The sequence below is a fragment of the Huiozyma naganishii genome, chromosome 8 (genome assembly GCF_000348985.1).
Source record: "Huiozyma naganishii CBS 8797 chromosome 8, complete genome".
In the NCBI taxonomy this organism is placed as follows: Eukaryota; Fungi; Ascomycota; class Saccharomycetes; order Saccharomycetales; family Saccharomycetaceae; genus Huiozyma; species Huiozyma naganishii.
Window position 1 is genome coordinate 40,190 of NC_035929.1, and position 18,529 is coordinate 58,718.

At 49.1% G+C, this 18,529-nt stretch overlaps 14 protein-coding genes across 14 annotated transcripts; 7 read left to right on the forward strand and 7 right to left on the reverse strand.

Annotated features, from left to right (window-relative positions):
* Positions 1–35: 35 nt before the first annotated feature.
* On the reverse strand, positions 36–551 carry ARC19 (Arc19p; the record flags this gene model as incomplete). The annotated part of the gene is made up of 1 exon (XM_022609275.1): positions 36–551. One exon carries the CDS (start codon positions 549–551, stop codon positions 36–38), a length of 516 nt encoding a protein of 171 aa, XP_022465687.1.
* Positions 552–1,161: 610 nt separating this feature from the next.
* Positions 1,162–1,671, reverse strand: SEC11 (signal peptidase complex catalytic subunit SEC11; the record flags this gene model as incomplete). The annotated part of the gene is made up of 1 exon (XM_022609276.1): positions 1,162–1,671. One exon carries the CDS (start codon positions 1,669–1,671, stop codon positions 1,162–1,164), a length of 510 nt encoding a protein of 169 aa, XP_022465688.1.
* Positions 1,672–1,835: 164 nt separating this feature from the next.
* Positions 1,836–2,783, reverse strand: CCE1 (cruciform cutting endonuclease; the record flags this gene model as incomplete). Its single annotated transcript, XM_022609277.1, has 1 exon — positions 1,836–2,783. One exon carries the CDS (start codon positions 2,781–2,783, stop codon positions 1,836–1,838), a length of 948 nt encoding a protein of 315 aa, XP_022465689.1.
* A 249-nt stretch (positions 2,784–3,032) lies between these two features.
* On the reverse strand, positions 3,033–3,908 carry KNAG0H00290 (aquaporin family protein; the record flags this gene model as incomplete). Its single annotated transcript, XM_022609278.1, has 1 exon — positions 3,033–3,908. One exon carries the CDS (start codon positions 3,906–3,908, stop codon positions 3,033–3,035), a length of 876 nt encoding a protein of 291 aa, XP_022465690.1.
* Positions 3,909–4,561: 653 nt separating this feature from the next.
* Positions 4,562–5,275, reverse strand: CYT2 (cytochrome c1 heme lyase CYT2; the record flags this gene model as incomplete). Its single annotated transcript, XM_022609279.1, has 1 exon — positions 4,562–5,275. The coding sequence occupies one exon, from the start codon at positions 5,273–5,275 to the stop codon at positions 4,562–4,564; it is 714 nt and encodes a 237-aa protein (XP_022465691.1).
* Positions 5,276–5,685: 410 nt separating this feature from the next.
* Positions 5,686–6,702, forward strand: MDH1 (malate dehydrogenase MDH1; the record flags this gene model as incomplete). The annotated part of the gene is made up of 1 exon (XM_022609280.1): positions 5,686–6,702. The coding sequence occupies one exon, from the start codon at positions 5,686–5,688 to the stop codon at positions 6,700–6,702; it is 1,017 nt and encodes a 338-aa protein (XP_022465692.1).
* Positions 6,703–6,814: 112 nt separating this feature from the next.
* HOT13 (Hot13p) lies at positions 6,815–7,138 on the forward strand (the record flags this gene model as incomplete). The annotated part of the gene is made up of 1 exon (XM_022609281.1): positions 6,815–7,138. One exon carries the CDS (start codon positions 6,815–6,817, stop codon positions 7,136–7,138), a length of 324 nt encoding a protein of 107 aa, XP_022465693.1.
* Positions 7,139–7,221: 83 nt separating this feature from the next.
* Positions 7,222–8,478, reverse strand: RRP14 (ribosome biosynthesis protein RRP14; the record flags this gene model as incomplete). The annotated part of the gene is made up of 1 exon (XM_022609282.1): positions 7,222–8,478. The coding sequence occupies one exon, from the start codon at positions 8,476–8,478 to the stop codon at positions 7,222–7,224; it is 1,257 nt and encodes a 418-aa protein (XP_022465694.1).
* Positions 8,479–8,737: 259 nt separating this feature from the next.
* Positions 8,738–9,997, forward strand: TEF4 (translation elongation factor EF1B gamma; the record flags this gene model as incomplete). Its single annotated transcript, XM_022609283.1, has 1 exon — positions 8,738–9,997. The coding sequence occupies one exon, from the start codon at positions 8,738–8,740 to the stop codon at positions 9,995–9,997; it is 1,260 nt and encodes a 419-aa protein (XP_022465695.1).
* Positions 9,998–10,318: 321 nt separating this feature from the next.
* VMA5 (H(+)-transporting V1 sector ATPase subunit C) lies at positions 10,319–11,500 on the forward strand (the record flags this gene model as incomplete). The annotated part of the gene is made up of 1 exon (XM_022609284.1): positions 10,319–11,500. The coding sequence occupies one exon, from the start codon at positions 10,319–10,321 to the stop codon at positions 11,498–11,500; it is 1,182 nt and encodes a 393-aa protein (XP_022465696.1).
* Positions 11,501–11,775: 275 nt separating this feature from the next.
* Positions 11,776–13,821, forward strand: SMY1 (Smy1p; the record flags this gene model as incomplete). Its single annotated transcript, XM_022609286.1, has 1 exon — positions 11,776–13,821. One exon carries the CDS (start codon positions 11,776–11,778, stop codon positions 13,819–13,821), a length of 2,046 nt encoding a protein of 681 aa, XP_022465697.1.
* Positions 13,822–14,215: 394 nt separating this feature from the next.
* On the forward strand, positions 14,216–16,432 carry DHR2 (RNA helicase; the record flags this gene model as incomplete). Its single annotated transcript, XM_022609287.1, has 1 exon — positions 14,216–16,432. One exon carries the CDS (start codon positions 14,216–14,218, stop codon positions 16,430–16,432), a length of 2,217 nt encoding a protein of 738 aa, XP_022465698.1.
* Positions 16,433–16,605: 173 nt separating this feature from the next.
* On the reverse strand, positions 16,606–16,998 carry SEN15 (Sen15p; the record flags this gene model as incomplete). The annotated part of the gene is made up of 1 exon (XM_022609288.1): positions 16,606–16,998. The coding sequence occupies one exon, from the start codon at positions 16,996–16,998 to the stop codon at positions 16,606–16,608; it is 393 nt and encodes a 130-aa protein (XP_022465699.1).
* Positions 16,999–17,263: 265 nt separating this feature from the next.
* Positions 17,264–18,436, forward strand: PSG1 (Psg1p; the record flags this gene model as incomplete). Its single annotated transcript, XM_022609289.1, has 1 exon — positions 17,264–18,436. One exon carries the CDS (start codon positions 17,264–17,266, stop codon positions 18,434–18,436), a length of 1,173 nt encoding a protein of 390 aa, XP_022465700.1.
* Positions 18,437–18,529: the final 93 nt, after the last annotated feature.

Below are 18,529 nucleotides of genomic sequence, written 5' to 3' on the forward strand. Positions count from 1 at the left end.
TCCAATGCTTGATAGCATTGTTCTTTTATACATTATCAGTAAACAAATTCACCGAGATATGCTTCTGCGACGAATCTTGCCCTTGCGTTCAGGAAAAGTTTCATTTCACTGATCTCTTTGTCGACTTCCTCCATGAACTCGATAATGAAATCCACCAACTTATTCGTCTTCATCGATTCGGTGTGTTTATTCGTGATCAAGAACGTGATGCTGTATCCCTTGATCGGTTCTCTTCTCAGAATGTAAAATGCCTCTGCGCGCTGTTCTAGGAACCTCGTAAACTTGTGAACCAAGATTTGTTCAATTTCGTCCGCCTGCTTGACCATCAGCGACACGCGCACTGAATTCACGCTGGACTCGATAAGTACTTGCTCATTTTCGTTACGCGAAATATGCATGGGCTGTAGCAGCAACTCAGCACTCTGATGAGCCACCTCAATCTCCGGTCTGTTGTGTCTTTCCACTTCCTGCGAGGAAAAGTTCGAAAGTGTAAGAGCTGCTTCCAGCGAGAATCTCACTGCATTGAGATACGGACGCAATGATTGAGACATTGATTTCGGTGTGTGTGCGAGATGCAGTGGTCTACAACTGCGTGTGACTAAAGACAGCAACTAGCCTACTTGCTACTATGGAGGGCTTTCCCTCCTTTGATTGAGAAACGTTCAAAGTGAAAAACCCCTGTCTATTACCCGCACTCTTTTTGCACCATAATGCGGAACCGGGCCAACGAGTGAAGGACGAAGTCGCTCTGTCTCGAGAGGGTTCGACCGGCAGTAGGTAAGTGCTGATGTGAGTTAAGATTGAATAAAGTGTGTAAAAGTAGTTTAATGTTTGTAATTACGCCGTATACGTAATTATCTAGTTATATCAGTTGTACCTTCCTGTCCAAGTCTACCTTTGTTAGTTGGGTCCTGGATTCAGAACTGGTCTTTAAAGGTGTCGGCGCAGATACGGTGCAGTTTATACACATTCCAAATGACTTGATCACTCGCATGTTTTGAAGGTTCTCCTTACATGTGGAATTATAATAGTTCACAGTACTGTATTTCATTGGCTAACAGGTCATGAGTTCATTCCCCAAAGAAAATCCACAATTTATCCTTACATAGTGTATGTGTGTATAAACGTATCTTAAAGTACGTGGTGCTCTTGTTCAATTGATCACTCGCCGCCCACTAGAGAGGACAGTGCCAAAAACCCAAGCAGAGCAAATTTGGCGTACTTGTTCTCCGAGACCCAGATAGTGATGTAGCCCAGCTGTGGGAAGTATCCCTTGACGGTGCCCACGATATCTTTCTGTTTGTTCAGGTACAGTTTCCTGTTGGCGTACAGTGGAATGTCGTTGCCCGCGTTGTTGTCACCCTTTGTGAGCAGGACCTGTTTCGATGGGTCGGCTATACTGTGATGTTCTCTAAGCACTCTGTGGACGATCGGGATGTTCTTGCCTGCGACTTCGTATACGACGACGTCCCCGACTTTCGATTGCTCATTTCTGTTCCATAGGAATAAGATATCTCCCCTCTGGAACGCGGGCTCCATCGACCCGGACAACACAACCACAATTGGCGAGTGTGTGTTCGCCACGAGGGAGAGTCCCTCCCAGAACATGTAAGCCGAGGCAAACACGAAACATAAGTTCAACAGCTTGGTCAATTCCAGCCTCAAATTCATTATCGATGGGACGGTAGACAGGGGACACAGCCGGTGGACGGACTCAACAAGTACAACAACCCTCTGCAGTTCCTCGAGCCTTGCACCGTCACAGTTTGTAGACCCGATCGATAGCGGAAAATTATTTCGTTTCTCTCTCGTTAACGGAAAGAGAACCGCTTGGATCACGTGACGGGGTCTTCCAGAGTCGAGAGCCGCTCTAGTTGGGCGGTTCTACTCTCGCAGAAGTCCGTGAGAAGTGTCTCTGACGGGTCGCCCTCGTGCATTCGGGTGTAGAGTTCCACGTACGTACGGAACCACTGGTCCCAGGAGAGCGCGTGGAGCAGTGAGTCTGCCAGGTCGTCGTCTTTTTTGGTGCCGGCGACTCCGTCCTGGTCTAAGGCGAGGGCGTCAAATAGGGACGATCTCTTACCTGCGTGCTCCCTGTTGTACTGGGTAAAAGTCTTTCTCATTCGTTCGTTGAATTGTACGTTGTTTCCTGCGGAATTGCAATTTTGTACAAGGTTCAAAGCTCTCAAGATCCTATACTTCTTTGATCGAGCGCCCGAAAAGATTTCCTGGGGGACCCACAGTTTCCCGATCTTTACCGGGTCCGAAGACTCGACGTGGTACCCCCTAGTCTTTAGCGAGAAATACAGCAAGTGCTCGAGCACGTTAACTTTGATCACAGGGTCGGTCACAAACCGCGACGACCCTGTACGCGTTCTCTGTCTCTCCACGGTGTACAGAGAAGTTCCCGCTGTGACCCATGCAATGTGGTCTGTCAACTGTGTCACCAACTGGTACGTCTCTTGCGGTGATAACCCGAGCGGGCAGCCCTGCAGGAACGCTCTCTCCAAGCTAATTTTCCCCCAATGGACCACTTCCGTCCCCCGTGGGTTCACAACAACGGAGGAGATAGCAAAATTGGCGACGCCGGAGTCGATGGACGAGATCTTCAAGTTTCCCTTACTGTCATACTGTGTCTTGAACGAGTGCAGAATCCGACACTGTTTCAAGATATTCTCCGTCCGTTTGGTCTTTGTGGTTCCAATTCCGGCCCCCAACGCGACGCACAGTTCGTTCAAAGTGTGGCTCTTCAATCGGGGCAGCAATTGACCCAACTTTTCCATTATCCCACTTGACACTTGCGGGTTGTGTGTTAAGGCAAGAACGCGATTACATAAAAACGTTCGAAGAAGTAATTATAGAAAAGATATGAAAATAAGGTAATAAAATATACATATTAAGACTGACAGAAGACAGAGCAATACACTTCATAGCACGAAAAGGGAAATTATTATTGTATGTGTGATTGACGTTGCTGAAGTCGCTGGAGGTTTTGAGCAAAATGGTTGGCAGGTTCCTTGATGGTACGTGGTTCATTCTTGTGGTAGGTCGCATTTCTCGTGTTCCTTGGCCACGTACCAGGTGTAGTTGACCAGTTGCAAGATCTGCCAGATGGACCAGGCGAGTATTGCGCCGAGTAGTGGTCCGATCCAGTAGATCCAGTGGTACGTTGGGAACTCTCTGGCGGCGAGGGCAGCACCGAATGTACGTGCTGGGTTGACCCCAGTCCCCGTGTACCCAGTGAGTGCCATGTGGGCGATGAACAGGGAGACACCGATGGGCAATGCTGCGAGGAAGTTAGTTTCCCGTTCCTCGACGGCGGTCATAAGCACGGTGAGGCACAGGATTGCGGTACCGAACATCTCCAAGAACAGCCCCCTCGTGCGGGAACACCCCAACCCGAGACCGTTTGTGAACAGCACTGGCCCTGGCGTCATTGCCGATGCGGCCCCGCCTGCGGCCATCCCTGCGACCATCTGGGAGATCCACATGACGAGACATCTAATTGGGGTGACGTTCCTCGCGAGGCACAGAGAGAGCGACACTGCTGGGTTGAGGGCACCACCAGAGACGCCCATGAAGCACCAGATGGAGAACATAACCGACCACCCGAACCCGATGGCGATCATGATGATAGACCCTGGGTGCGAGTTCAGTTTCCTGTCCTCGTTGTCCACCACAGAGACTGCGCGGTTGGCGACGTTACAAATGACGTACGCGCACCACAGGAACATGAAGGTACCGCAGAATTCACCGTATGCGGCAATAGCGTGCATTTTCCAGTTGTGCAACCCGAGGTCGAACCTTTTCTTGGTACGCTGTGCGAATTTATCATCTCTCCCCTTCGTGGTAGGGTCAGTCTCGTAGACGATCTTTTGACCTTCCAAATCTGAAGTACTCTCGGACATTTAAGTGGTATAAATATATGAAGTGAAGTGTTTATTTGTATACAGGTGGTAAGCAACAAACAAAGAGAGAGGGAAAGGGAGAAACGGGGAAACGAAGGATGAAGAATGTGGAAGCAATAGAAGCAGGGAATAAAAAGAATACTGTATTTATACAGTTTCCAGTCTGTACGAGACACTGTATGACCCTCTATTTCTGTGCGTCCCCTTCGTTTCCTCCTCTTCTCAATTGACAATTCCCTTTCCACTCATTGTAGTGCTGTGGGGGAGGTTCTAAGAAAATCTACATCAGCAATTGCGGCCTTTTTCGGTCCCCTCTCCCCTCTTAAAAGGTTGTTCTGCTTTGCAATTTGCAAATCGTCAATTGTCTACTATCGCTCTCTCTCTCTTTTTCTCTCTTCTTTTTTTTTTTTGCCTGCGGTGTTCTGTCGTTCCTGTAGACACAGAGCCTCCCCACACACACACGCATACGCACAAAAGAGGAAAAAACACCATTCTTGGAAACTCCATTCATCTATTGTTGGGACGGAGCCGTGCAAGGCTCCATTTTTTGGGGCGGTGGTAGAGGGTGAAGCCGCTCCAAGCTTCTGAAACTCAAGAAAGTGCGTGTGGGGGCCACTATTTACAGAAAAATTGATCTTTTCCCTCACGTTGGGTTACTTGAACCAGTGCTTCACCCTCAACTTCACCCCCTCCCAAGAGTTGAGTTTCGGTCTTACGTCCAGTACCACTTCTGGGACGTTGGAGCGCCCAGAGTCTGCGTAGTAGAAGTCGATGACGTACTCGAGTGATCTGCCACTCTGCGTTCGGTGCACCAGCCAGTCGTGCCTGTCAAATGGCCTGGACATGCGGAACACGTAGTGCCGGATCCACGCCCGCGGCGTCCATTTCCGGAAATCGCCCTTGAAGGAGGTCAGCGTGATGTCACCGCTGCCGGGCCCAGCCGCCCCTCCGCCGCGGAGCCCCCCCCCAGGGGACTCCCACTCGCGGATACACCGCCACACGCGCTCGTTGACAGAGTTGTGGATCGGGATGATCGAGCGGTACACGGCGTCGTCTGCCCCCGGTGGTGCACCGCCGCCACCGCTGCTGCCCCCGGTGGCGGGTAACGGCACCGCGTTCTTCCCCTTCCGCAGAAGGGAGTCCCTGAACTGCTTCTCGGAAGGGTACACCCAGTTCTTACCTGTATCTGTCCTCGGGATGCTGCTCAGTTGGCGGTCCTCAGAGAGTGGTGCTGGGTCACTCTCAGTGGGCTGCTCTCTAGAGTGCATCCGCAACCACTGCTCCCTTTGCTCATCTGAGAGGGGGCACTTCTCCTCCCCAGCTGGGGGAGCTGCACTGCTCGTATGGTCAACAGCGTCTTTACCCATGATTCAGGTTTGCAGAGCTGTGTACGGTGCAAGACAGAACCTTTGAGCTATACTGAGAGAGGGGGCTCTTTGTATATTGTGCGGAAAACCGTTCGCCCCCCCCCCGAGAAAACGGAAACCCACACACACAGTGGCACACACCCCGCAAACGCGGAGAACGGGAATCTTCGGTTTTCCCGGATCCCCGCCCGCCACAACCCACACACCGAGTTCTCGGCCCGCGGGTGGCCCGGGGTTCTGCGCGTTTTCGGCGGCTGCCGTCCCGCTCTCGGCTCTGATTGGTCCAGGTTCTTAAGGCCTGCACAAGGGGGGGGGGGGTGTTCACTATATTATATATATAGGTATGTGTGTATTTGTATATAGAGATGACTACATGAACATGAACACGAACACACACACCCCACGCCAAGATGCTTTCTAGACTCGCGCTGAGGAGAACTTTTACCGCTACAGCTTTCAATCCCTACAAAGTGACCGTTCTGGGGGCATGTGGTGGGATTGGCCAGCCGCTGTCCCTGTTGATGAAGTTGAACGATAAAGTTACTGATTTGAGATTGTACGATATTAAGAACGCTAAAGGTGTCGCCACGGATCTGTCACACATCCCTACAAACTCTGTGGTTACTGGGTTCTCCCCTGAACAGCCCGATGGGCTCAGCAACGCGTTGAAAGATGCAGATGTCGTTGTGATTCCAGCGGGGGTCCCCCGTAAACCAGGGATGACAAGAGACGATCTGTTCAATATTAACGCAGGGATCGTGTTGGATCTGGCTAAAGCCGCCGCGAAATCTGCCCCTGATGCATGTATCCTGGTCATTTCAAACCCGGTGAACTCAACGGTGCCCATCGTCTCTGAGGTGTTCAAGAAATTGGGTGTTTATAACCCAAAGAAACTGTTCGGTGTCACTACTCTAGACAGTATTCGTGCCTCGAGGTTTGTCTCTGAACTGGCAAACACAGACCCAACGGGGGAGAAGATAAGTGTCGTCGGCGGACACTCAGGTATCACCATCATCCCATTGTTATCGCAGTCGCAGTCTGCAAACGCGTTGTCCAAGGAACAAAAAGAACAATTGATACACAGAATCCAGTTCGGCGGTGACGAAGTGGTTAAGGCGAAGAACGGCGCTGGGTCAGCGACTCTCTCGATGGCTCAAGCTGGTGCTAAATTCGCAAACGCAGTGCTTAACGGGCTAGCTGGTAAGGAAGGGGTTTTGGAACCCTCGTTCGTGGACTCTCCATTGTTCAAGAAGGACGGGATCGAGTTCTTCGCGTCGCCAGTGCGTTTGGGTAAGGACGGGATACAGGAGATTCTCGACATTGGGAAACTTTCACCAGAGGAGGAAGAGTTGTTGAACGAGTGTAAGGACTCGCTAAAAAAGAATATCGACAAGGGCATCAAATTCGTAGACAGCAAACATTTGTAACGAGAGAGAATAGCGCACCCATACCGTAAATATTAAGATACACATATGTATATCACGAATAAAACATTCTTAAGAATAGCGCGGTTTTCCGGTTGAACACGAAGCACGGCAGATGTACGTCGTGAGGGGACAGTGCTGGGACGGCGCGACCCGTTGCAGACACTACCATAGCACTTTGGACATCGTCGGGCTCAGTTTCAAATGCTGTCCTGGTTTCTACTGGCCTTGCTACGAGTGCCACACGACAGTGATGCCGCACGATCCAGTGAGATATGACACCCGAGAAGAAAGCGAGGTCAAATGTGTGCTCTGTGGAGAGTGCAAAACTCAATTGACCTTCAGCGAGTACACGGCTACGGGGTCCTGCCCGGCGTGTAACGCATCGTTCAACCCGCAATGCAGGGCGCACTACCCGTTGTACTTCGAGATGCACTGAATTTCTGTATAGGTATATATATGTGTGCGTGTAATGTGATGAACACTTCTCTTCTATTGTACATGGGGAGGGCCCACCCTGCTTCACTTTCTCTTCAAACGGCCCTCAAACCCAGCACGTTTCTTCGGGGCCACTGTGCTCTTGAATTTACGCTTCATCTTCTGTTGCTTCGACCTCTTCACACCTTTGTTATCCTTTCTTATCTTCAGGTTCTCCTCTCTACGTTGTGCCCGGTCACTCTTGTTCTGCTGCACGGCACGCTGTCTCTCAGACCACTCGAGCGCGGACTTCCGCTTCTTCGCCTCCTTCCGCTTCAGCGATTTCCGCAGCAACTTTTCATCGTCCTTCAACTTGATCCCCTCCGCCTGAAGCATCGCCTTCTGCCATTTCGACTTCTCGAGTTGCTTGATCTGGTCCAACTCGTCTTTCCCCTTGAGCTTCGCCTTCTGATCCTCCACCAGCTTGAGGTGTGCCCTGATGTCGTTGTTTGCGGGGCCCTTGCCCTTACGGGCCAGCTTCCGCCTCAGTTTCTGTAAGTCCGAAGTCGCACGCTCACCGTCATTGAACATGATGTTCTGGAACATCACCCCAGTAGTGTCCACTCCCCCCTGAGCATCCCCGTCAGCGTCGCTGTCGGACTTCTCGCTCTCGCTATCGGAGTCCTCGACCTCCTCTATTTTGCGTTTCCGAAGCTCTGCCTTACGTTTCCGAAGCGACAGAATCTGTTCTCTTGACGCTGGAGCCCCCTCTGCTTGAGACCCGGGTGCCCTCCTCTTGTTCTTCATCTGTTGGATCTTCGATTGCAGCTTTGACCTTAGTTCTTCAAGGTTCCGCTTCGACTGGGCAGATGCAGAGGCAGAAGCAGCTGGCTTGGCGTCTGGTGTAGCTTCTTTACTCTCCAGGGACTCCGACTCGGGCTCTGACTTCCTCTCCCTGCGTCCATCGGTCCCAACCTCATTCCCCTCGTCATCAAAGACAACGCTGATATTCTGCCTTGCTTCTTCGTGCTCCGAGGCAGACTCCGCGCTATCCGCCGTCTCTCCCTCTGCCTCTGCCTCTGCAGCCTTCTTAGCGGCCTGCTTTGCGGCCTCGCCCGGCAACCTCACGGGGAGCGCATCGCGCTGCCTCTTCTCCATGACCTCTAGCGCGGTCGCGTCCTCCTGCAGGTCCGGGTCCAGCTTCTTGACCCTGTCTCCACGCGCCTCGTCCCGCGTCTTCCGCTTCGCCTTCCACTGCTCCGCCGTGTCCTCATCGTAGTACAGCTTCGCCGGAATCAGCGACAGCAGCCCGTCAAACGCCCGCGCATTCTCGCGCAACCGCTGTTCCAACGATTGTGACATCAGTACCGCACTTGCTCTGCCAGCTTCACTTCCCCCCTCCAAACCTCATCTCATCTCATCTCATCGCAGCGATGACCTTCTTCTTCTCAAATATATTTTTTGTTCAGTGAAAAATTTTTCAGTTGCAAAAAATCGCAATCGAAAACTGCTCAATTCGTCGACGATCAACGACTTTTAAGCACTGGTTTCAGAGGAATCTCTTGCTCAGTACGGTAAGCATCTGTCTCTGTGCTTTGTTTTCAGTTAGGTTTTTGTTAAGATGTCTCAAGGTACTCTGTATGTGTGGGCTACTCCCAGAACGAACTCGTGCGAGGCGATTGTGAAGGCCTACGGGTTGGACGTTGAGATCGTTGACGTGAAGGCTGCTACGGTGCCCGAGTTTGTCGAGAAGTTCCCCCTTGGTGAGGTTCCAGCATTTTTGGGGCCCCGCGGTGTTAAGTTGACCGAGACTTCCGCTATCTTAACTTACTTGATCGAGTTGCTACCAGAGAGAGACCAGAAGGTTCTGTTCGGGGTTACTCCTATGGAGAAGATCGAGGTGTTGCAATGGTTCTCCCGTTCGAACACCAACTTGTGGGTGTCCATGGCCAAGGTGTACCTATCGTGCGTTGGCGCATGGGTGTACGAGGAGACCAGTGTGAAGGGTGCTTCACAACGGATTGAAAGATTCGCTAAAGTGTTCGAGGAAAGATTGACTGACCACACTTTCTTGGTCACTGAAAATGTCACCATTGCTGACGTGCACGCTCTGGGCACTTGGGCCTTCGCCTTAGGGTTCGGGGTTGTCGACTTGAAGTTCCGCGACCGGTACCCTGCGTTGACCAGATGGTTCAACACCGTGCGCGAGTCGCCAGTCTGCAAGGAGCAGTACAAGGCGTTCCAGTTCGCTAAGGAGCAAGTTAAGTTTACTCCTCCACCAAAGGCCAAGGGTGAAAAGCAGCAACAGGGCAAGAAGGCCAAGGCTAAGAAGGAGGAGACCAAGCCAAAGGCGAAGCCCGCCGCTGAAGAACAGCCTGCCGAGGCCCCAAAGCCTAAGCACCCATTGGCCTCTTTGCCAAGGGCCACTTTTGTCCTTGACGACTGGAAGAGAAAGTACTCGAACGAGGACACCAGACCCGTCGCCTTGCCATGGTTCTGGGAACACTTCAACTCAGAGGAGTACTCCATCTGGAAAGTCGAGTACAAGTACAACGACGAGTTGACTTTGACCTTCATGTCCAACAACCTTGTTGGTGGGTTCTTCAACAGATTGTCTGCCTCGACCAAGTACATGTTCGGTTCTTTGATCGTCTACGGTGAAAACAACAACAACGGTATCATTGGTGCGGTCATGATCAGAGGCCAGGACTTCAAGCCTGCCTTCGACGTCGCCCCAGACTGGGAATCCTACTCCTACACTAAACTGGACCCAACAAAGGACGAGGACAAGGAGTTTGTCAACAACATGTGGGCCTGGGACAAGCCAGTCGTTGCCAACGGCGAACAAAGAGAGATCGTCGACGGTAAAGTCTTGAAATGAGGATCCATCTGTTCAGACAGCCCATCATTTCTTTAAGCAGCCTTATACTACTACTTATTATCCGTACGTAAACAACTTATCTACTCAGTGTAAAGCGCAGCACCGTCTGCTCATCGCTACTGTCTCTTGTTCGTTCATAGTGACGCTGTTGTTAAAGTTCACCAAATTCTACAATAATCGTCAAGTTCCAAATACTCTATCGTGTTGCAACCGGGAGAACGGTAGTGTAGCGTGCTCAATTGATCTTCCCCAGGTTTCTGTCGCGTTGATCGTGTAGAGATCGCTCAGTAGTTTATTTCCCCCTCTCTTTACCCTTCAGCTATGGCCACTACGTTACACACTGCGAGGGATTTCATACTCGTTTCCCTCCCCAAGAATGTGAACCCACCGAGTTCTGTTACCGATAAGGACACCGATACCTGGTTACGTGAGTCTCTAGCGAGCGGCAGAACATATGTGTGCTCCTTCAACATCCCTGAGTTTAAGATTGGGTCGCTGGACTCGCTCATTGTTGAGTCCGAGGAGCTTGCGAAGGTGGATCACAGCGTGGACGTGTCGATACAGAAGATCGTCGAGGTGCTCAGCGGGATGGACGAGGCAGGTAGCAACAAGTACAAGACCATCCCGATCAAGAACGTCCCGATCCCGGAGTACCTCGAGAACTTCCACTGGGAGACCCGCAAATTCAAGCTGGACAAGTCCATTGCGCAGCTGATAGACGTCATTGGCGACGAGTCCTCGCAGTTGGATCTCGATGTCAGGGCGACACTTACGTCGTACAACACAGCAAAGACGAACCTCGCGGCCGCAGAGAGGAGGAAGACCGGAGACCTCTCTGTGCGCTCGCTGCACGACATTGTCAAGCCAGAGAACTTTATCCTCAACTCGGAGCATCTAACGACGTTACTGGTCGCCGTGCCCAAGTCGCTAAAGCATGAGTTCGAATCTTCTTACGAAAGACTGTCGGCGAACGTCGTCCCGGGGAGTGCCTCCGTCATCGCAGAGGACACGGAGTTCACATTGTACAACGTTCACTTGTTTCGCAGAAACGCACCGGAGTTCATCTCCGCTGCTCGCGAGAAGAAGTTTGTCCCAAGGGAATTCAACTACTCTGAGGAGCTGATCGACCAGTTGAAGAAGGAGCACGACTCCGCCGCGTCCATGGAGCAGTCTCTGCGTGTGCAACTGGTGCGGCTCGCGAAAACCGCGTACTCGGACCTTTTCATCAACTGGTTCCACATCAAGGCGCTGCGGGTCTACGTCGAGTCTGTGCTGCGCTACGGCCTGCCCCCACACTTCAACACCAAGATCATCGCCGTCCCACCGGGGACTCTCGCCAAATGCAAGACGGAACTGATAAATACGTTCAGCTTCTTGGGAGGCAACGCCTTCGTCAAGGACAAGAAGGGCAAGATCAAGAAGGATGACGCAGCACTGCACCAGTACGCGGCAATGGTCGACACAGAGTACGAACCGTTCGTGTTGTACACCATCACACTGTAATACGCGGGAAAATCCAACCTCCATGGAACCACAACGGTCACGCGGCGAGCGGACCACCGATGCAATACCTAATTGATATACACACACACAACCTATGTAACAGATGTAGCAGGCCTAATGTGTAACGTTCCCTCACGCTCCTGAAGCACCGACACCTTTCTGCTCTCATACAAGTTTTGTCTGTCACTATATTCTTTTAATTTTGTGTTACTGCCAGATGTGAAGAGCCAGGATACTACTACGTCAGCACGACACGAATACACATCTACCCCCGTATGACCAGCCATTGGTGGACCACCGGTGACAAGAGCAGTCAGGGGAGTGGCTACTGGAATGCACTCTCGAAGCGGGACCCTGCAAGGGACGTGGAGTCCGATGCCGGTTCTGGGAAGGAGTTCAAACTGCCGAAATGGACACGGGTGGGTCAGTTTGCCAGTCCATTCGTGTTATTGGATATACAGAGAGATTCGAATGAGGCTGTAGGGAACAGTAACCATGTACAGACAGTCAATGATACGGTAGTGAAGTTGGGTGAACAAAGTTTCAGCTTTAGTAAAGTTTTGAACGATCAGGCCACCAAAACGGAGCAGTTCACCGAATTGGCCAGCAAAGTGACAGATGATGTACTGTCCGGTATTAACTGCTGTGTGACGACGTATGGGTCTGGATTAGCAGCAGATTCTTTGGTGATGTTTGGCCCACAGTCCGGGAATTCCAAAGAAGAACAAGATTCTTCGAGATGCAGCGGGTTGTTGCAGCAGACTTGTAAACATATATTTAACGCCATTGACTCGGATTCCACTTCAGAATACCAGGTCTCTCTGTCGCTGTGCGAAGTGTACGTTGACAAAGTGTTCGACCTACTCGTTCCAGTGAGGAAGAGGAAACCACTGAAGTTGCAACATCCGAGTTTGCAGAACATGAGCACGGATTACTTAGCATCCCAAAGAGAGACAAATGTTTACGTGGTTCGGGATTTGCATAGTGTTGTGTTATGCCGGTTTGATGATCTTTTAACCTACGTCAATGAGATAAATTCAGCATACCATCAATCGAAGAAATCGCATATATTTGTGAGGATGAAGATAACACAGGTCAATGAGCTTAAGGACACTTTGAAAGAAGGTATAGTACAATTTGTCAACCTGGCCTCGGATTTCAAGGACAGTCCAGGGATTAGCCAAGAGGAGTCGAAGAAAAGTAGCGCCGGAGTTGCGCTGTTGAGAGAGGTAGTTGCTGATTTATCCTCTGATGAATCGAAGGCTTCAAGGTACAAAGAAGCACATCTTACAAAACTCATGTACGAACCGCTGATGGTAAACTTCAAGACAAGCTTTGTGCTTTGTTGTTCCAACAACTCGAAGAATAGAAACGATACTCTTCAACTTTTACAATTTGGCGCGCAACTTCAACAGATACGAACTCAAGTAAGTGGGAACGTTTTTGGATTGAATTCAAAAAGGAAGATGGAACTGTATCTTTCAGACATGAAACTTAAGGAAGAAAACTACAAGGAAAGGATACGATTTTTACAGCGCCAGTTAGAATCGTCAAAAAATCTGAATAATGGAACCGCTGGGACTACGAGCAACAAGCCGGCTAATCCTGTAATGGATCGACTGATGAAAATCCAGATTGAAAATTTCAAGCTGAAAGAACAGGTCAAGCTGCTGCATTCCTTAAAGAAGGCGAAGGCATCCGGCGAAACCTTCAACGAGGAGAAGATAATGCAAACACTACTTGAAAAATGTGAGCAACTAGCAACTTTACAAATAGAAGTTGACGACGAGGGGGAAGCTATAACGAAACTGAACGGCAAGCTCAAATTGATAGAAGAGAAGGATCACAGCTTGGAAAAGATGAACGCCAAGCTAGTTGAACAGATGAACTTTCAAGAGCAGTCTTTGGAGAAAGTTATAGAGCATAACTCCGTTCTTGTATCGGAATTAAATCATTGGAAAAACCTAATAACCACACAAAAAGACAATATAGAGGCATTGGAGGAAAAACTAAAGAGACTTGGTATTGCTCAACAGAACCAAATGTCTAATTCTCTGGACTCAGCCGCATTTGATAGACAGAGGAAACATTCAGTACACTCCTCAAATACGCATTCACCGCACAAGGAAGATACTCCAACTGCAACGCTGTGGGCTGCCAAGAGAGCCCACAGCTCTGATCCCGCCACGGCGACCTCCCAGTCAAAAGCACCGAATCGGTCGCACAAAGCGCCAAGGCCCATCAAAAAGGGTCTGAAACTAAACTCGATCCGCGTTGTATCTAATCTGGTATCCAATTCAACAGCAAAAGAACAAGAATAAGAATTTCTGGAGGCAACCACGGAACGACAACCACCGTGCTTAAAGTTAATGGATGCGCCGGCAAATAAGGACTGTATCCCACATAATCCACGTTAATATAAATAGAAGCACATAATATATTCTAATTTATGTAATGAACGATACCAATGAACAAGACAAACCTGAAAATATTTGGCTCGGCAATTGACACAGCCCGCGGAATTGATTCGTGGTCCCTTGTCGTCTGTAAGTTTTCGTTTCGGTACGGTACTGAAAAATCGATGATACTGCTGTTTAGTGAAATTTTTCAGTTTGCGATGAGCTCAAAATTTTTCTGTTGCGATTCTACGATCGAAGAGACGAATCCTGCAGAAGAAAAGGCGAATAAGTAACGGGTATACTAGTCAATTGATTGATGGATGGCAAGACATCAACGGTGCATATGAAGCAGAATGGTTCTATAAAGAAAGTTAATCTATTCCAAAAACGTCCGAACCAGCGAGACGGGGAAGTTAAAACGGTGAAGATGGCTACGGCGACAGAAAACGACGATGAGGACGACGATGCTTATTTGCATAGGCATTCAGGGAGAAATGAGCTGCTGTCGAAGTCTGCAATGCTTCTTTCAGTGCGGAAAACGCTTCCAGTGTTCCAAAACAGAGGCGAGATCATGAAGTATTTGAATGCCAACCAGGTCACAGTGCTTATTGGGGAGACAGGTTCCGGTAAATCCACTCAAATCCCACAGTTCATGTACGAAAATTTGCAGCGGAACTCGAAGGGCGGGTCTATTGCGGTGACACAGCCACGTAGGGTTGCTGCTATCAATTTGGCCACACGTGTAGCAAGTGAATATGGTTGCAACGTCGGAGATGAGGTTGGTTACTCGGTAAGATTTGATAATACCACATCGCCCAAGACTCGGTTGAAATATCTCACAGATGGTATGCTTCTAAGAGAGCTCATGATGAATAAAGAGCTGAAGGAATACAGCGTTATAATCATTGATGAGGCACACGAAAGAACGATGCTCACGGATTTAATCCTCGGTTTTTTGAAGTCGCTGATCCAGGGTCCTCGGCCTGATTTGAAGATCGTCATCATGTCTGCTACTTTACAGGCAGAGACTTTTAGCAACTTTTTTGGTGGGTGTCCCATCCTGTTCGTCGAAGGTAGAAAATTCCCTGTGACACAATACTATCTTCGCGCACCAACTGATGATATAGTGGATAGCATTATTCGGTGCTGTGTCCAGATAAATCAAGGGGAACAGATGGGTGACATCTTGTGTTTCCTACCGGGTCAGGAGGAGATTGACAAAGCTGTCATGATTTTGAATAAGGTGAGTCACATTATCGCCAAGGAAAATTCCGTGCCACTGATGGTTGCTTACCCGCTGTATGCAGCTCTCCCGCCTGCTAAACAAGCTTTTGTCTTCAATCCCGTGAAAGGTTTCAAAAGAAAGGTGATATTTAGTACGAATATTGCAGAAACTTCGGTTACAATATCCGGTGTCAAGTTTGTCGTGGACGCAGGTTTACGGAAGGTGAAAGTATGGAGACATCAACTTGGGCTTGCCACTCTGTTGACCGTTCCTATCTCTCAGGCAAGTGCAATGCAAAGAAGTGGTAGAGCTGGTAGAGAAAGTTCCGGTAAATCATTTCGACTGTATTCCGAGAATGACTACGCCAAGCTACCGATGCAGACAGAACCTGAAATAGCCAGAAGCGATGTGACATCACCAGTCTTGATGCTCAAAAAATACGGTGTCGACAATATAGTGAACTGGAACTGGTTTGAAAACCCGGGGAAAGATGCTGTCATGATGGGGCTGCAGGAACTGTACCAGCTTGCGGCACTAGACGATTTTGGTAAAATTACTCCGAAGGGTGAACAAATGTCCCTCCTCCCCGTGCAACCTCATTTAGCAGGGGTCTTGATCAAAGCCAGCGAGTACGCGTGTTTGAGTCAAGTCATCGATATCGTGTCATGTTTGAGTGTAGAAAATTTACTGCTGAATCCACAACCGGAGCAAAGAGATGAAGTCAATGAAAGGAGACTAGCTTCGTGTAATGAGGGGAGCAAGTATGGTGATTTGATAATGTTGAAGGAGTTGTTCGATATCTATTTCAACGAACTGAGTAAAAGCACGTCCGTAAATTCGGAAAGGCAGGATTGGTGTAAAGAGCTCTGTGTGTCCTACCGTGGATTCAAGAATGTGGTGAAAATCCGTAACCAGCTACGAATGTACTGTCGGAGGCTGTTCAAAGCCGAGGAGCTTGCTAATACTGTTGGAGAACAGAAGCATAATGGCCTAGACAACACAGACAAAATTGGTCAGAGCAAAGAAGAGATTGGAAACATTCTTAAATGTTTCCTCACCGGGTTCACCAAAAACACGGCCATCGGTATGCCAGACCGTTCTTATAGAACTGTTACTACGGGAGAGGCTGTGAGTGTTCATCCTTCTTCGATGCTGTTTTTGGATAAGGCATGTCCTGCTATCATGTACACAGAGTACGTTTTCACGACTAAAGGCTACGCCAGAAACGTAAGCAGAATTGAATTATCGTGGCTGCAAGAGATGGTCAGTCCGAGCGGTAACGTCGCCAAGAGGAAAGTCGTCGAGTGAACCTTGCTGGGGGTCTTGAGGCACTGCATTTTCTTTCGTTTCGATTTCCTCGACTGCATCTTAGTATATGTATACTACAGTCATCATCCTAATACATAGATATAGATAGCATGCATAACGATCTGTCATCGGACCAAAAAGAAACAAAATGGAGCAAGACACCGAGAATGAAATCAGTTTCTCTTCGGTTTGTGCACGCCGTTATAAACAAAGTAGAATACCACTGTTCCGTCCGTGTTCACGATCGCCAGGATAATTCTTTTCGTATCCTTTGCGCAGAGTTCGGAGAACACGATATCCAGAAACGCTAGTGTCACCTGCTCCTCTTTGTACTGCGTCATGTTAACCGGAAGAATATACTCCCTTCCAATTCCATCCGCCGGTTTCTCATCGTGGCTGAGAACGTGTGGGGGACACCCGGTAAGCAGTCTTACGGGGACACCCTTCCAGACGACCAATTTGTCCTCAACAACCACATCTTTCCATAGTTGGAGATGAATCAAACTTTTTTCTACCAGCTCCTCCAAGTACAATCTGTCATCCCCGTCGCTAGAACACGGATCCATATCCGGGCGGGGATCCCTTACAACGAGAGCGTCGCGACGCAGGGCGACCGGAACGACCTCATCGCCTCGTTTCAACGAATTTGTGATGCAAAATTTCCGATTTGAAAAATTGCGCAAGAAACTCGAAATTTGTTTAACTCAATAGTAAACACGCACTTCCTATATATAATGGCGCATCGCATCGTTCCGAAGAAATAAAAGTGTGTGTCTCTGTTCTGTCTGGAGAGAAAGTGGGTAGGTTTGATTCCCGTCACCAACTACAGATATGAGAATTGTGTCGTGGGCTGTATGCTTAGGGGCTTTGGTTCCCAGTCTGGTTTCCGGTTACAAGAGGGTTCATCGTCCCAAGGACAAAGAAACGACGAGTGAGGAGCCCAAGCCTTGGATTCGGACGATTTACTCTACGCAGAAGGAGATTGTCACTCCTACTGTCATTGCTGGTGTTACGTTTTCCGCAAAGCCACTTGCGACTCCAGACCCGTTGGAGCCATGGGTTTCTTTGAACAAGGATGGTTCGCCAAAGACGATCAAGCCGGAAATCAAAAACGGGCGTACGAGGAAGGCTAGGCCAGACTACTCTACGTACTTTCAGACCCTCGGAATTGTCACTATGAAGTACGATGAAGTCCAAGCTCACAACATGGATCCTAACGATGTCTACGAGGAGGAAATTTTCATCGATGAGGACAAAACGTACGTGTCGTTGAACCCTATTGGCAGATGTACTCCAGCTGGCTACTTTAATAAGGGCCTGTCCAAGGATATTAGCAGTGAGCCCTTCTGTACTCCACGTGAGAATGTCTTGTGGAAAGTTGATAAGACTTACTTTGTCAGTTGGTACACGCATTTCTTCAGGGATGAAAACTCGGATAAAGTCATCGATAGAGTGAGGGTCCATTTGTCGTACGTGAGAGAGAAAGCTGACGAGAAGGGATTCCATAAGAGAGACATCAAGGGTACATTTTTTTCTTCCGAATGGTTGAAGAACGTCGATGGTATGTTGCCAGTCACTGTCGATGAAAAATGGCTGCAAGGGTACTACGAACGTAAAATCATTGTATCCGTGCAACCGGAAAACGTTCCAGATGACGAGTTCAACCCGTTGCTGAATGGTGTGATGGTTAACATGTTGCTCGGTTCTAAAGTGGCCAAGACCACGAAAGAAGAGTGGGCCAGACAAGACGCCGGTATTTACGACAGGGAGTGGTACTACGTTGCGCTGAGTATCCCAACGGTCGTTGTCATTGCAATCGTGGCGATCTACTTTTTTTTACAGTTGAATGGCAAGAACAGAGACTTCTCTGACGTTACAAGAAGTGCGCTAGCCAAAAAGCATCGTGTCTTGGGGCCAATCTCCAAGATGAAAAAATTCAAAAACATGAAGAATCATAAGTACAGTGAATTGCCGATTTCGAACAAATCGAGTAAGCAATACTGAGGGATGAGTAGAGCTCGGTTGTGCAGAAACATTTTAAATCGTTTTCTAAGAATGATATAATTTATACACTTACAATGTTTATTCGAAGCTACA